Raw genomic sequence first — 12908 nt, forward strand, 5'->3', positions numbered from 1 at the left:
CTTGTAGATCACGGTTTTTGCTGTTGGATGCAGAATTTGCCAGTGTGTCACTGGATTTGTTTTCTGCTTCCGTTTTACCGGCTTCTCCCAGCTTTCTCACGTTTGCCGGTGCCCCGCTGCAGGGCGCTGCGATCCCTGCGCGCACCGCATACCTTGGACGCCCTTTCCCGACTTGGCCCCGCCGCTTTAACAGGGTCGGATCCAGATCACGTCAAACGATCGAATTGCACGGTGACTGACACTAGCAGCTGGTGTCATGAAAGCGGAGTCCCCTCTCGGGAATCCAGCGACTGCAGAGCTCCTGATCCGGCAATTTTAGCCACAAGCTTATAGAAAATAGATGACAAAACTCCTAGGTCATCTTGGACTAACAGTCATTGGACAAGCCATCCAGGAAGCCAATTGTAAGGTGTCTCTTTTTTTTTACGCAGGGGGTCCTCGTCAAACAGAAACAAATCGGTCTTCCACGGATCGGGGTCTACCGAGTATGGGAGCGCTATGTTGTCCAGAAAGGGACTTATTCCTGAAGATTATGTGTTAACGCGGCTGGCGGAGGATGTATTGCAGCCTAGATTTAAGACAAGACAAAGGAAGGCTCGGTTCGTGGCCAAGAACGGAACCTGCAACGTAGCCCACACGAACATCCGAGAGCAGGGACGCTTCCTACAAGACGTTTTCACCACACTCGTGGATCTGAAATGGCTCCACACGCTTATCATATTTACTATGTCTTTTTTATGTAGTTGGCTGCTTTTTGGGATGGTCTGGTGGCTCATAGCGTTCGCGCACGGGGACCTACACGAGAAAGGGGACGATTTCGTTCCCTGTGTCACATCCATTCACTCGTTTTCGTCGGCGTTTTTGTTCTCCATAGAAGTGCAGGTCACGATCGGTTTCGGGGGCAGAATGATCACGGAGGAGTGCGTCTCGGCGGTCATCACACTCATCCTCCAGAACATCGTCGGCTTGGTGATCAACGCCATCATGCTAGGCTGCATCTTCATGAAGACGGCGCAGGCTCACCGTCGAGCCGAGACGCTGATCTTCAGCAAACACGCCGTGATCGCCCCCCGAAACGACAAGCTTTGTTTCATGATAAGGATCGGCGATCTGCGGAAAAGCATGATCATCAGTGCCGCGGTGCGAATGCAGGTGGTGCGGCGGACCACGACGCAAGAAGGGGAGGTCATTCCCCTTGACCAAATAGACATTCAGATGGACAACCCTATTGGGACTAACGGTATCTTCCTGGTGTCCCCCCTGATCATAAGTCACATAATTGACAAAAACAGTCCTCTGTACGAGCTGTCAGCAGCCGAGCTGCAGCGTGAGGACATTGAAGTCATCGTAGTGCTGGAAGGCGTCGTTGAGACCACAGGCATTACGACGCAGGCTCGGACGTCCTATTTGTCGGAGGAGATTCTCTGGGGACAGCGCTTTGTCCCCACCGTCTCCGAAGATGATGGAATGTACGCTGTGGACTATTCGAAGTTCGGGAAAACGGTCAAAGTACCGACCCCTACATGCAGCGCTAAGCAGTTGTTGGAGGAAGGCGGCTTGTCACGGTACGGACTCAGGGAGTCCTTGCAGAAGGAATCGGTGAGAAGACGGCAGCAAGCTGTACCGGCCGCGGAGCTCGGGGGCACCGAGTAGTTATTTATGAGAGGCAGTAGTGATCTTAAAAATGAAAATAATAATAATAATAATAAAATATGCACATACTTTAGGGTTGTTTTGTCTACGGAATCGCTTCCGTTTATATGCAAGTGCATTTTTAAAATGTATGGGTGCCAATTCTATTTTTTGTTCTTAAGTTTTAAACCATTTTTATATTTATGCACTTTTATATAACTCTTGTACTTTGTTACCAACAGCAAAAATCATAATGATTTGTGACACCGTGAGCCTATTGTGGAGAAGCAATCATGGATGATGATGAATGTAACCTTTAAGAGGAATACTCAATAGCATTGAATGAACTGTACACGTTTTATCTCAATGAATGATTTTTTTTTATGGTATATGATCTTGTTGCACATGAAAATGCACCAAAAAGCATCAAGGAGGAAAAAAATAGTAGGTCTGCCAGGTAAAGTTCATTTGCACAATTTGCATGAATTTCCCCAGAAGTCGGGAATTGCTGTCTTGGGAAGGCTTTTCAGTCAGTGTGAGAGGGGATGGTTTGCTTGTTATTGTCAAATGTTACTTGCCTGATACCAGCAATAAACTGGAAAGCAATTTTTGCAACTAATTTGTGTGTGTGTGTGCGTGTGTGTGTGTGTGTGTGTGTGTGCATTTGTGTGAATCCCATGTACCTGTGAGTGAATGGGAAACCAAGCAGCTGCGCAGGTAAAAGTCACTTGTTGCAATTTCATTTCAAATATGTATATCGAGTCTGTCCATCACCGGGACATTGGTGGGATTGTGGGCAGCCCAGGAGAGACCATAGGTTCTCAGTGACTTAGAGCTCACCACTGCAGCTGTATGTAGCAGTTACAAAGTGAGGACATTAGGTACACTGGTGTCTCTGCGGTCAGCAAACCTTTGGCTTTACAGCAGTGAGATGTGTACCATACCTTTGAAATAGTTTCCTGGGGACCTAAACTCACAAAAGCAAGCTACAAATCTTTCTTAAAATGCCTTTTTAAAATGCAGTTTTTAACTGCTGTTCCATATACACTCACCTAAAGGATTATTAGGAACACCTGTTCAATTTCTCATTAATGCAATTATCTAATCAACCAATCACATGGCAGTTGCTTCAATGCATTTAGGGGTGTGGTCCTGGTCAAGACAATCTCCTGAACTCCAAACTGAATGTCAGAATGGGAAAGAAAGGTGATTTAAGTAATTTTGAGCGTGGCATGGTTGTTGGTGCCAGACGGGCCGGTCTGAGTATTTCACAATCTGCTCAGTTACTGGGATTTTCACGCACAACCATTTCTAGGGTTTACAAAGAATGGTGTGCAAAGGGAAAAACATCCAGTATGCGGCAGTCCTGTGGGCGAAAATGCCTTGTTGATGCTAGAGGTCAGAGGAGAATGGGCTGACTGATTCAAGCTGATAGAAGAGCAACTTTGACTGAAATAACCACTCGTTACAACCGAGGTATGCAGCAAAGCATTTGTGAAGCCACAACACGCACAACCTTGAGGCGGATGGGCTACAACAGCAGAAGACCCCACTGGGTACCACTCATCTCCACTACAAATAGGAAAAAGAGGCTACAATTTGCACGAGCTCACCAAAATTGGACAGTTGAAGACTGAAAAAATGTTGCCTGGTCTGATGAGTCTCGATTTCTGTTGAGACATTCAAATGGTAGAGTCAGAATTTGGCGTAAACAGAATGAGAACATGGATCCATCATACCTTGTTACCACTGTGCAGGCTGGTGATGGTGGTGTAATGGTGTGGGGGATGTTTTCTTGGCACACAGTAGGCCCCTTAGTGCCAATTGGGCATCGTTTAAATGCCACGGCCCACCTGAGCATTGTTTCTGACCATGTCCATCCCTTTATGACCACCATGTACCCATCCTCTGATGGCTACTTCCAGCAGGATAATGCACCATGTCACAAAGCTCGAATCATTTCAAATTGGTTTCTTGAACATGACAATGAGTTCACTGTACTACAATGGCCCCCACAGTCACCAGATCTCAACCCAATAGAGCATCTTTGGGATGTGGTGGAACGGGAGCTTCGTGCCCTGGATGTGCATCCCTCAAATCTCCATCAACTGCAAGATGCTATCCTATCAATATGGGCCAACATTTCTAAAGAATGTTTTCAGCACCTTGTTGAATCAATGCCACGTAGAATTAAGGCAGTTCTGAAGGCGAAAGGGGGTCAAACACCGTATTAGTATGGTGTTCCTAATAATCCTTTAGGTGAGTGTATATATATATATATATATATATAAATACTACAGCATAGTTGTGGTATTCAATCCTATAAATATTCACTTGAAGCTAGGGATGTTAACCGATGACCGTTTGACCGGTGGTTGACCGTATCAACGTTAACCGGTCAAAGTTGTCGGTAGTCGGTTAAAAAAAAAAAGTGATATCTAAATTAGGCTATTATAGACAGTGGACTATACGCTACTACAGTTAGCCATCTCATTCCTCATCTTTTTGTGTTAAGTGAACAAATTATCCCTCACACTCAATTTTTCATAACTCGCCTGTTTGTACTTAATAAACCAATAAAAACATTTGGCGCGAGGTCACAGCGTTTGGGTTCGCGCGCTCACAAGGTTTGCGAAATTTAACTTTAACTTGTTTTTCGTTAATTTATTTTCCAAGAATAACTAATGGCCAAACCGTTGTGTTATGTTTTAATAATTAGCACCCTTAACACCTGTCTGTGAGCTGTTTGTTGGCTACAGTATTCTCATTCATAGATTCTAATAATTTTTCGTTTATTTAATGTTATTCTTAAGAATAGCTGTAGGTTTTTGTCTGTTATGGTTTAGGAGATGTTGCCCTTAACAGAAGTTGACACTTGTCTTTTTGAAAAATAAAAAAATAATATTAATTATACAACAGAGTTGTCCTGTCCGTTATTAGAAGGCACACAGTGAGTTAGACCTGCCTTGGCCGGTGCGTCTTTTACGCATTCTGAAGGTGCCTGTTTTATCCATTGGTTTTATCATGTTGCAGTCTATTAGGCAACATTCCGCATAAGATGGGCTTAGATTTGGAAATACATTACATCTACATTTCAGTGGTAACCGATAAGGTGATGATGATCATCATCTTTCTTTATTATGGTTAGCACTACCTCAACTAAAGCGGCGTCTCTTCGGAGCTGTCATTTTCTTAAATGAGCCGTGGCAATGTTTCAAATGAGCTTCTAACCTAGACAAACGCCTTTATTTTCAAAGCGATCACCTTGTACCCAAACCATTTGAAACTAAGGAGCCATTTGTCCTACGATTACATACAACAAGCTCTTCGGCGCCGCGTTTGCGGGACTCATGTTTCGCGCTGTAGGGGATTTTAAAAAAGTGACGTGAGTGGCAGTGTGTGTGTGTGTGTGTGTGTGCGGAAGGCAGAGCGGCAGAGAGATGCGACAGAGTTGCGAAATTGCAGGCGCGGCTCGAAATGGCTGTTATTTCAAATAGCGTACCATATTTTAAACTAATCGGTTAACCGGTTTCAACCGGCTACTGAGGCTCGGTGGTCGGTCAAGAAATTTTTTAGTTTTCGCCATCCCTACTTGAAGCATTATTTCTCAGTGCCTGGTCAGACCGGCACTGTTTTGGGTCATGCTGTCATGGATATATTCAGGTATGTTTATTCAAGGCTATGTCTGTATTTCTTTAATAAGGCGTAATAAGTCTATAGTGTCCTTTGGTTCTCATAATGCAACCTTGTGCCCCATGTTCTTCAAGGTGGGACAACCCTTGAGAAATCAAGCACCAGGAGAAACACTCAAAGAATGTTAGTACAAAACTGAAAGTGCAGAATATTGTGTTTGTTCTCTCTTAACAAATTTGTCTGCCTGTCCATCATTCGACACAAGGCTTAACATAAATGATCAAGGCAAATTGTTTTAGATTGAGAATTTTAATATTAAAACATGATATATTAATATCCCCTTGCGTAAATATATTCCCTTGGCAGCAGGGGCCGCCTGGAGATGCTGGCCCCCAACCCTGACCAATGCAGTGATGATACAAATTTTTAGGGCCCCCCAGCAGTGGCTATGGAAGGAGCAGGAGTTTGGGGGGGGAGATGAATTTGCCCCAGTGGTGGGGGGGATATAGCACGACATCTCAAAGGGCAGGCATGCAATAGTCACATCGTGAAAGGACGGCATGTAAGAGGGACTTTAAAATAATTTTATAAGAAATATCTCATAATTTTAAGTAAAACTAAGACTGTCTTTGGCACAGTTTCACAACATAATTTAACAAGTTAGTGATCCGTATGATAAAATTAGTTTGATAGGACTGCAATCTTCGTTAGGTACATCTTTGTCCTGGTGCTCTGCATGCCTGCTTAGTGATACTCAATTCCATTCATAAATATTATAGGCCTAGTAGTTTTTGCAAAGCTTCCTTTTACGTTTATTAGCTGACCTACACTCTGTGGCAAATCAGAAGATGCATTCGGGTCACATAGGCAAAGGAGTCTCCCACAGAGAAAGATGACAAAGGGCACCAAGTTTGATCGTAAATAATGTATTTATAGTTTGATCGTAAATAATGTATTTACGCCCATCTACCGGTACCTATGAGGGCTTACGTCTGCAGCCAGTAACATGACCTAGCTGCTCAGAGCCTAACATGCATTCTCGACTAATCTTTCCTGAATGGCTTCTGCTACAAAGCAGCAACAAATCGTCTACCTAATAGTCACCACCTTCCAAAACCCTGGCTGTTTCTCTTTGCAGGTACTAATCTCTGTGAAATTTTCTCATAAAGAACAAAAAGAACTATCATCGTCCCAATTTTAAAGCCAGATATCAATGGTGTTGAGTATCAATATTAAACAAAAATGATTTTATCTTTAGTGAGAATAAAATATACATGAAAATCTATTATTGGGCATCGATAAGGTGTTAAATAACATTACAGCACAGCAGATATTTGATACATTAAAAAATAAAAATTGGAGGGAATGTTTAAGTACTATTCATTTTTAAGTTGTTTCAGTAGATTCCTAAAATATTGTTTTTTAAGACGGTTCATGGTGTTCAGCTGCATGTGAATGAACAGTATATGTTATAGCGCTGCCATCTAGTGGAAGTGTGGTGTCACTGTCTTTGTTCATTCTTTGAAGGTACGGCCTTGTAGGGAGAAAGACTTCATCTCCCGCTGCGAATCGCCGGCTTATTTCTTTTAACTCGTCAGTTTACTTGATTTATTCGTTTTGGCCGAATCAGAACAGGTTATAGCACCTTCCACTGCTCCCGCAGTGAAGGTGTAGATGTATCGACTTCTTCCGTGTTGAATAAAGGCTATTCTAACATTTTGATCGCACTGTTCACACAACAGCCATAAACCTTGACTAGGGCGCGACTTCCGTATTTTATATTAGTCTCCATTTTAGAAGTTACTGAATAAAACAGACCTATGGCATTTCCATCTTTTATTAGGTTATAATTCACAAAGCATAAAATATTAAATTGCTTTTAATTTATATAATTAAAATACATAAAATGAAAGCAAGAACTGAAGAACCCTGAAAACATCCAAGAAAAAAATAAATAAAATGACTAAACCTCACCAGCAGAGGGCAGCCCAACAGAAACCATTATCCATTTGTACTCTCAGTGACTCTGTTTACTTCACACTCATTCATTCACCTGATGGGGTTTGCCATCTCAAAATGTTAGCCAGTTGTGTGCATTTACTACATGTGTCTCCATTGCTTCCATTAAAGTTTTGTTCTCTACAACCCATTACAGTGACATCTTTGCAGAAAATAAAACAATCGGCACATCTTTATGCCTTAACAGCAGAGGTTTGTGGTTATGTTCCATCCATCTCCTCCTTAAGCCACACGGTTATGCTTTTCTTCAAGCAGACTGGCATGTGTTTGGGCATGGGGGGGTGGAGGGGGTGGTAGGTGCCTTAGGACCTCCCGATCACTTGAACTACCTATCCTGGTACTTACAGACATTCTCCTTGCCTGTTTCTTCAAAGTGTCTCGTCTGGGGCACATGGACCTCCGATGCTCCTTCTCTAGATCAGCATTTCCTAGCCTGGTCCTTCAGGACCCCCAGACAGTCCACGATTTTGCTCCGGGAGCTGGGAGGGAGCAAAAATGTGGACTGTCTGGCAGGGATATAAGAGGGAGCAAAAATGTGGACTGTCTGGCAGGGATATGAGAGGGAGCAAAAATGTGGACTGTCTGGCAGGGATATGAGAGGGAGCAAAAACTTCAACTGTCTGGGGTCCCTGAGGACCTGGTTGGCAAACACTGTTCTGGCTCATTAACCCATTCTGCTGCAGTCCCCCCTCTCTCCCCCAGGGAGAGAAGAGATCTTAACCCTGTTTCCTTTCAAACCTCACCCCAACCCACCTTCACTAGCTCTAAGTCCCTCCTACAAACCCAGACAACAGTTTCTGGTAAAATGAGGGTAAAACATATCATCAGGACGGTGACGAAGATGCTGATACGACGCAGCACTAGTACAGAAAGCTTGGCTCTGATTCAGAGCTGCAAACCCGCCCTCCCAAGGTCCTGCAAGGGAAGTGCTCCAATTATTCCAGATAGAAACCCATTTAAAACAAAATTCAACGAGCAAAAACGCAAACATCACCCCTGGCAGGAGACTCGCAAAAAGGACACCATTTCACCCCCACCCCCCGATAGTGGAGAGGGCGGCAAACGTCACTGTGATCAGAGTGGCACTGCAGAATTTCTTATAATAATGTCATACAACGGTACGTTAGGAGCATCACCTGGTGTTAGAAAAAGGAAGAGAACGTGAACAGAGACCCACGAAAACAATAACAGAAAAAGAAATAAACCAAGACATTTTATTCCTAGTGATGAAAAGGGCAGGTTGAGCAGGCCAGCTCCGCCCCTTGGGGGCTGCCCACAGCACTGCCTGCCTGCTAAGCAGACCCTTGCTGGTGGGGTCCTAATGGTGGCGAGATTCAGGGTACAGAATGTCTGTAAGTCCTGCCGACACACTAGCTGGCTCTGTCCTGCCCTTCCTGGGGTTGTCCCCTCCCCCTCGTCCCCTCAGTGCAGTCTCATCTCTCCGTCACATGGTTCTGTGCGGTAGGCGAGGGTGTGCAGAGGATTTCAGAGAGGTCGTCCATGATGGAGGTCTCCTTGGGGTCCACCAGGTTGAATTCCCTTATGAATACGATGAAATGTGCGTAGAGTGTGTTCAAATGGCCTTGCAGGTCCAGCGCCACAGTCTCCTTAAAGTGCGCCCAGTAGATGTGAGCCAGCACATGGAACAGGTACCTGCAGATCTTCTTCACAAGTGACTCGAACGAGTTTGGGAATTCTTTGCCTGCATCATTCAGCGCAAAGAAAGACAGGGTGGTACAATGAGGGGCACAGAAAGAAAAAAAATTAATTGATCTTTACAAGTGCTTTTCACACCCAAATTGATTTTTTTTAAACATAGCCACTAGGGGGCATAAAGCTCATTATAAAATCCAAGCTGTCCCAATTAGACAATTTGCCCTGGAGCCCCAATCTGTACACAACGATTCATGCCAGCTTCTAAATTTATGATGTCATTAATTCAGATTCTTAGATAAGCAGGTTAAATAAGCATCTAAAGGAGTAATCTGTCATTTGTATATCCTGATAAGTATTGAATATTATAACTAATGATTCAAAAAGTACATTCAATTTTAGTCAACTAATCAGATAACTTTTGATAGACAAAAGCCAGACAACAGGCTTCTAGGGTCAGCCAGAGATTTACAACACAACACAACTGCAATATTACATGAAACAGCAGGGGGCAGCAATTACCCAAACTTACCGTATTTTGTGGGAAAAATGTCTTCATCTGTGACCAGTTTCTGCACCAAACTCATGACAAAGTCTACATACTGGGGAGCTGTGCATTTCGTTTTCTTCCCCTTTTCATCATACCAGTAGTATATCCTTCAGGAGAGACAAACGCGGGGAGAATGTTAACGATTATTTGCCATCGTCTCCTGTGAGTGACATAACACACACAGCCTAAGGTGGGTCTGTGCCGTTTCCACAAGTTAACCATTAGCCGAAGGTTACTGGGTGTGTGACTTCACACGCTCCTTTAATCTGCTCTAAGCCCATAAAGGGAATAGGAGGGCTGTGTCCACAGGGTACAATACAACGGGACACTTCGGACAAAACGACATTGCATTGCTGGACACCATTATGCATGAACTCGCATAACCTATCGCGCATTAAACATTGCATAGGTGGATTTCAAATGCCTACTGACAATGTTATCCACCGTGTGCCCCCCCGCCCCCCCGACTCATCAAATCATGGAAAATAAAACGAGCCCCTTAAAAACGCCTGGAGGTTCTCCCATCAGACCATCTTTCTTTTCCATAAATAGAGAGGGGAAGCGCTGATGTTATCTCACTGGTCTCAGCCAATTAACCAAAAGAGAGAGAGAACATTGGCTACCGTTTATACACTGGAGACCCAGTGAGGGAGGGAGAAAAAAAGCAAAAGGAGACCTCTGCCCTGTGATTGGGTTACAGCTCATAAAGGGCCACCCACTAGGCCAGAACGGGGCTGTGATGATTAGAGGGCTAGACAAGCAGAACAGATCCTCTGCAGAACATCATTTCTGAACATAAGCCTATCATTGACCCCTGTGACACAGGAATGACACGCCCCATTACCCGCCTGTTTGCTTTGTTCCTCTCCCCTTAGTCAGCTGATTTACGAACAGAACGGTTTTGCAATTTGCCAAGAGGCCGGTTTTTCCAGGACTTGTAAACCTCGAATGACCTCCCCACATCGTGAAAAGTGTGTCGGCTCTGAAAGGAGCAGACATGTATACACCCATTTCTGGTGAAAATTCCATTCAAAGTAAGGGCGCGTGTGCCGTCCGCTCCCATCACACCGTCTAAGTCTCGGACAAAGATGGACATTTTGGTCTAATCCAGCTGGTCACTGGGCCAGCATGCAGCCCTGCTGGCATTGAGTGGTGTGGGGTCTCTTCACACCCCGCCATGCCCTGTTCTGTGCCGTCGCCTTGATGATTGTGCCAGCAGAAATAGCCTTAGGCTCCAAGCTTACCTGGCGACAGAACAGAGGGGGGCAAGGGGGGATAAAAGCCCTAAAAGAGCCTCTTTTAAAAACAGACTACAGAGTCTGTTTGATCTCTGTGTGCAGCCTCTGCAGCCTCAGCAAGTGCCTCGTCACTGCCACCTAGTGGGCAACTCTGTACCAAAACGGCACACGAGTTGAACAACAACCTTGGTTCCTTGGCGAGAATCTAGCCCGAAGGCTCTGGGCACACATAGGGGGCCCAGTCACTGTGCAGCATTGCCCGGTGTGTTGCGACGGCACTTACGTGTTGCAGGCCGTCATGGCTTGGCAGGTCTCCCCGGTGCAGAACTCCGAGATTGTGCTGTACTGCAGGTTGATGAGATTGAAGAAGGTCGTCGCTGCAGGGCAGTGAGAAGGAGCGAGTGAGACGATGCGCAGGAAGCATAATTACAGGCTGCCACCGGTCTGCATTTCTGTGGCTCCGATTCAGGAAGGTTTTGGGGTGTGTGTCAGACAGGAAAGGTGGCTTTGGCGAGTAACAGAGCATGACACATTTAAAAAAAAAAACAAAAAAAAACTGCAGACTGAACAGAAAGTAAAAAAATAAAATAAAAAATGCAGCCTTTGTCTCTGAACCTGTAAGCCTGTGTACACTGTGGGGCTGGGTAATGTATCAGGCAGCCAGACTCCTCCAAACAGCAGCTATGCACAGGCAGTCTGTGTCTGACGAGTGTCTGACATTACACACTCAGGGAAGTTTTAATTAAAAAGCAGTTACTGAGGCTCTACGTTTCCTGTTTGGAAGGGCTTGAAAGGTTTAATTAAATTAAGCGACGTGTTCGTACAAGGACAGTGAGTTTTTCATAGAATTTGTAACAAATATAGTTTAAAGAAACTTGTTTCAAACACACCCATGCTTAGAGATGTTCGAAATCACGCCCAGAAAGGTTCAAATAAAAAATGGCTGAATTGAGCACGGGGGCCGGCGGAGGGCGACTCACTGCTGCTGGCCAGCCATTCGTTGAGGTCGATCTCACGCGGCAGCACCACCAGCTCCTTCAGGTCAAAGTCCACGACCCGCACTTTGGTGTACTCCGATTCCAGGTAGTGCTTCTTCTCCTCGGTGGGTGGCTTCTTTCCATTGGGCTTCGTCTTTGACTTCCTGCGGGAAGCACAAGGAAGGGCGGCAGGGCGTTACAGATGGGTGGAGATGAGTGGCGGATGTAGAGCCGATAGCTATTGGCGACACGGCACTGCTAGCGTGCTTCAGTCTCGGAAGCATGCAGGAGGGACATGTCACAGCCTGTCATTAAGAGTAGCCCCCCCCCCCCAACTGACCGTCCTCCGTTGGCCCCTGAAGCTGTACCAGCCACCAACCCCTGTAAACCCCCCCCCACGGCAGCTTGCGTTATTTCTGTTCTCTGTAAAACATTCAATTCTAATGTTGAATGTTTTCTCTGTGGCACAACGGACGTCCACAAGAGAAAAAATTAAGAATGTAGTTGGTGGAATTTATCATCAATATTAAATATGAAATGATGACAAAAGAAAACGAAGAGCATTAGCCTATTAATACTTGTTTGTAGTACGACTGTGTTGCAGTAAAATCTCAGGTCACGGCCCCCTGCACCCCCGAGGGCCCTAATAACAGGCCTCTGTCCTGCCCTGCAAGCCAGCGCTTCACGGCTGCTCTGCAGATTCCTGTCTGCATGGCACGAAGCACATGTCAGAGGTGTACGTGCTAATGAAAGACTCTTTCACTCAGCAGGAAGCGGGGCCTGTCCCCCCTTTGGCTGCCATATGAGCGAGTGCCCAGCTTTCCCAGCGACATCCCATCCAACAATAACAAGGGCTGGGGGGGCCGCCGCCAGCGCAGTGGGACAGAGCTGCATTACCGCTGTACCCTGTAGCCAACACCCCCGAGCGCCTTGGCCAACAACTCTGGCCTGTCCTTTCACACAGATGCCCAGCTTGTGTTTCCACGCCCCCACAGGCTCCCGCCATGTACACTGCCAGGGTCAAGCCCCCTAAACCCCCCCCCCCAAAAAAAAAACTTGCATATGCCAGCACAACCAACAAGGGGCCTTCAGATATCCTCCAATCAGCTGCCGTTCATTTGTCCAAACGGGGCCGTTTTGGGACTCTGAGTCGTTCTTCACCAAGACTGTTGTTACAGACCCCCCGCCCCCCCAAAGTGTTCTCTT

General features: G+C 45.5%; 2 protein-coding genes across 7 annotated transcripts in view; one reads left to right on the top strand and one right to left on the bottom strand.

Moving 5' to 3' along the window:
- Positions 1-210: 210 nt before the first annotated feature.
- Positions 211-4548, top strand: kcnj11 (potassium inwardly rectifying channel subfamily J member 11). Its single transcript, XM_023842048.2, has one exon. The coding sequence runs from the start codon at positions 499-501 to the stop codon at positions 1651-1653; it is 1155 nt and encodes a 384-aa protein (XP_023697816.1). The 5' UTR covers positions 211-498; the 3' UTR covers positions 1654-4548.
- A 2538-nt stretch (positions 4549-7086) lies between these two features.
- The window catches only part of mob2a (MOB kinase activator 2a), a 53282-nt gene continuing 47460 nt past the window's right edge, over positions 7087-12908 (bottom strand). For all 6 annotated transcript variants that reach the window (XM_023842112.2, XM_023842111.2, XM_023842108.2 and 3 more), the window contains exons 2-5: positions 11706-11866; positions 11009-11102; positions 9470-9594; positions 7087-8986 (exon numbers count right to left, since the gene is read on the bottom strand). In XM_023842112.2, the coding sequence (XP_023697880.1) occupies positions 8718-8986; positions 9470-9594; positions 11009-11102; positions 11706-11866 (649 nt within the window). In that variant the 3' untranslated portion in view covers positions 7087-8717. The remainder of the gene's footprint in view (positions 8987-9469; positions 9595-11008; positions 11103-11705; positions 11867-12908) is intronic.

Source organism: Paramormyrops kingsleyae, chromosome 13, assembly GCF_048594095.1.
Source record: "Paramormyrops kingsleyae isolate MSU_618 chromosome 13, PKINGS_0.4, whole genome shotgun sequence".
NCBI classification, from domain to species: Eukaryota; Metazoa; Chordata; class Actinopteri; order Osteoglossiformes; family Mormyridae; genus Paramormyrops; species Paramormyrops kingsleyae.

Coding starts and splice junctions, on each gene's coding strand:
- kcnj11 (XM_023842048.2), top strand. CDS start 499: ATGTTGTCCAGAAAGGGACTTATTCCTGAAGATTATGTGTTAACGCGG.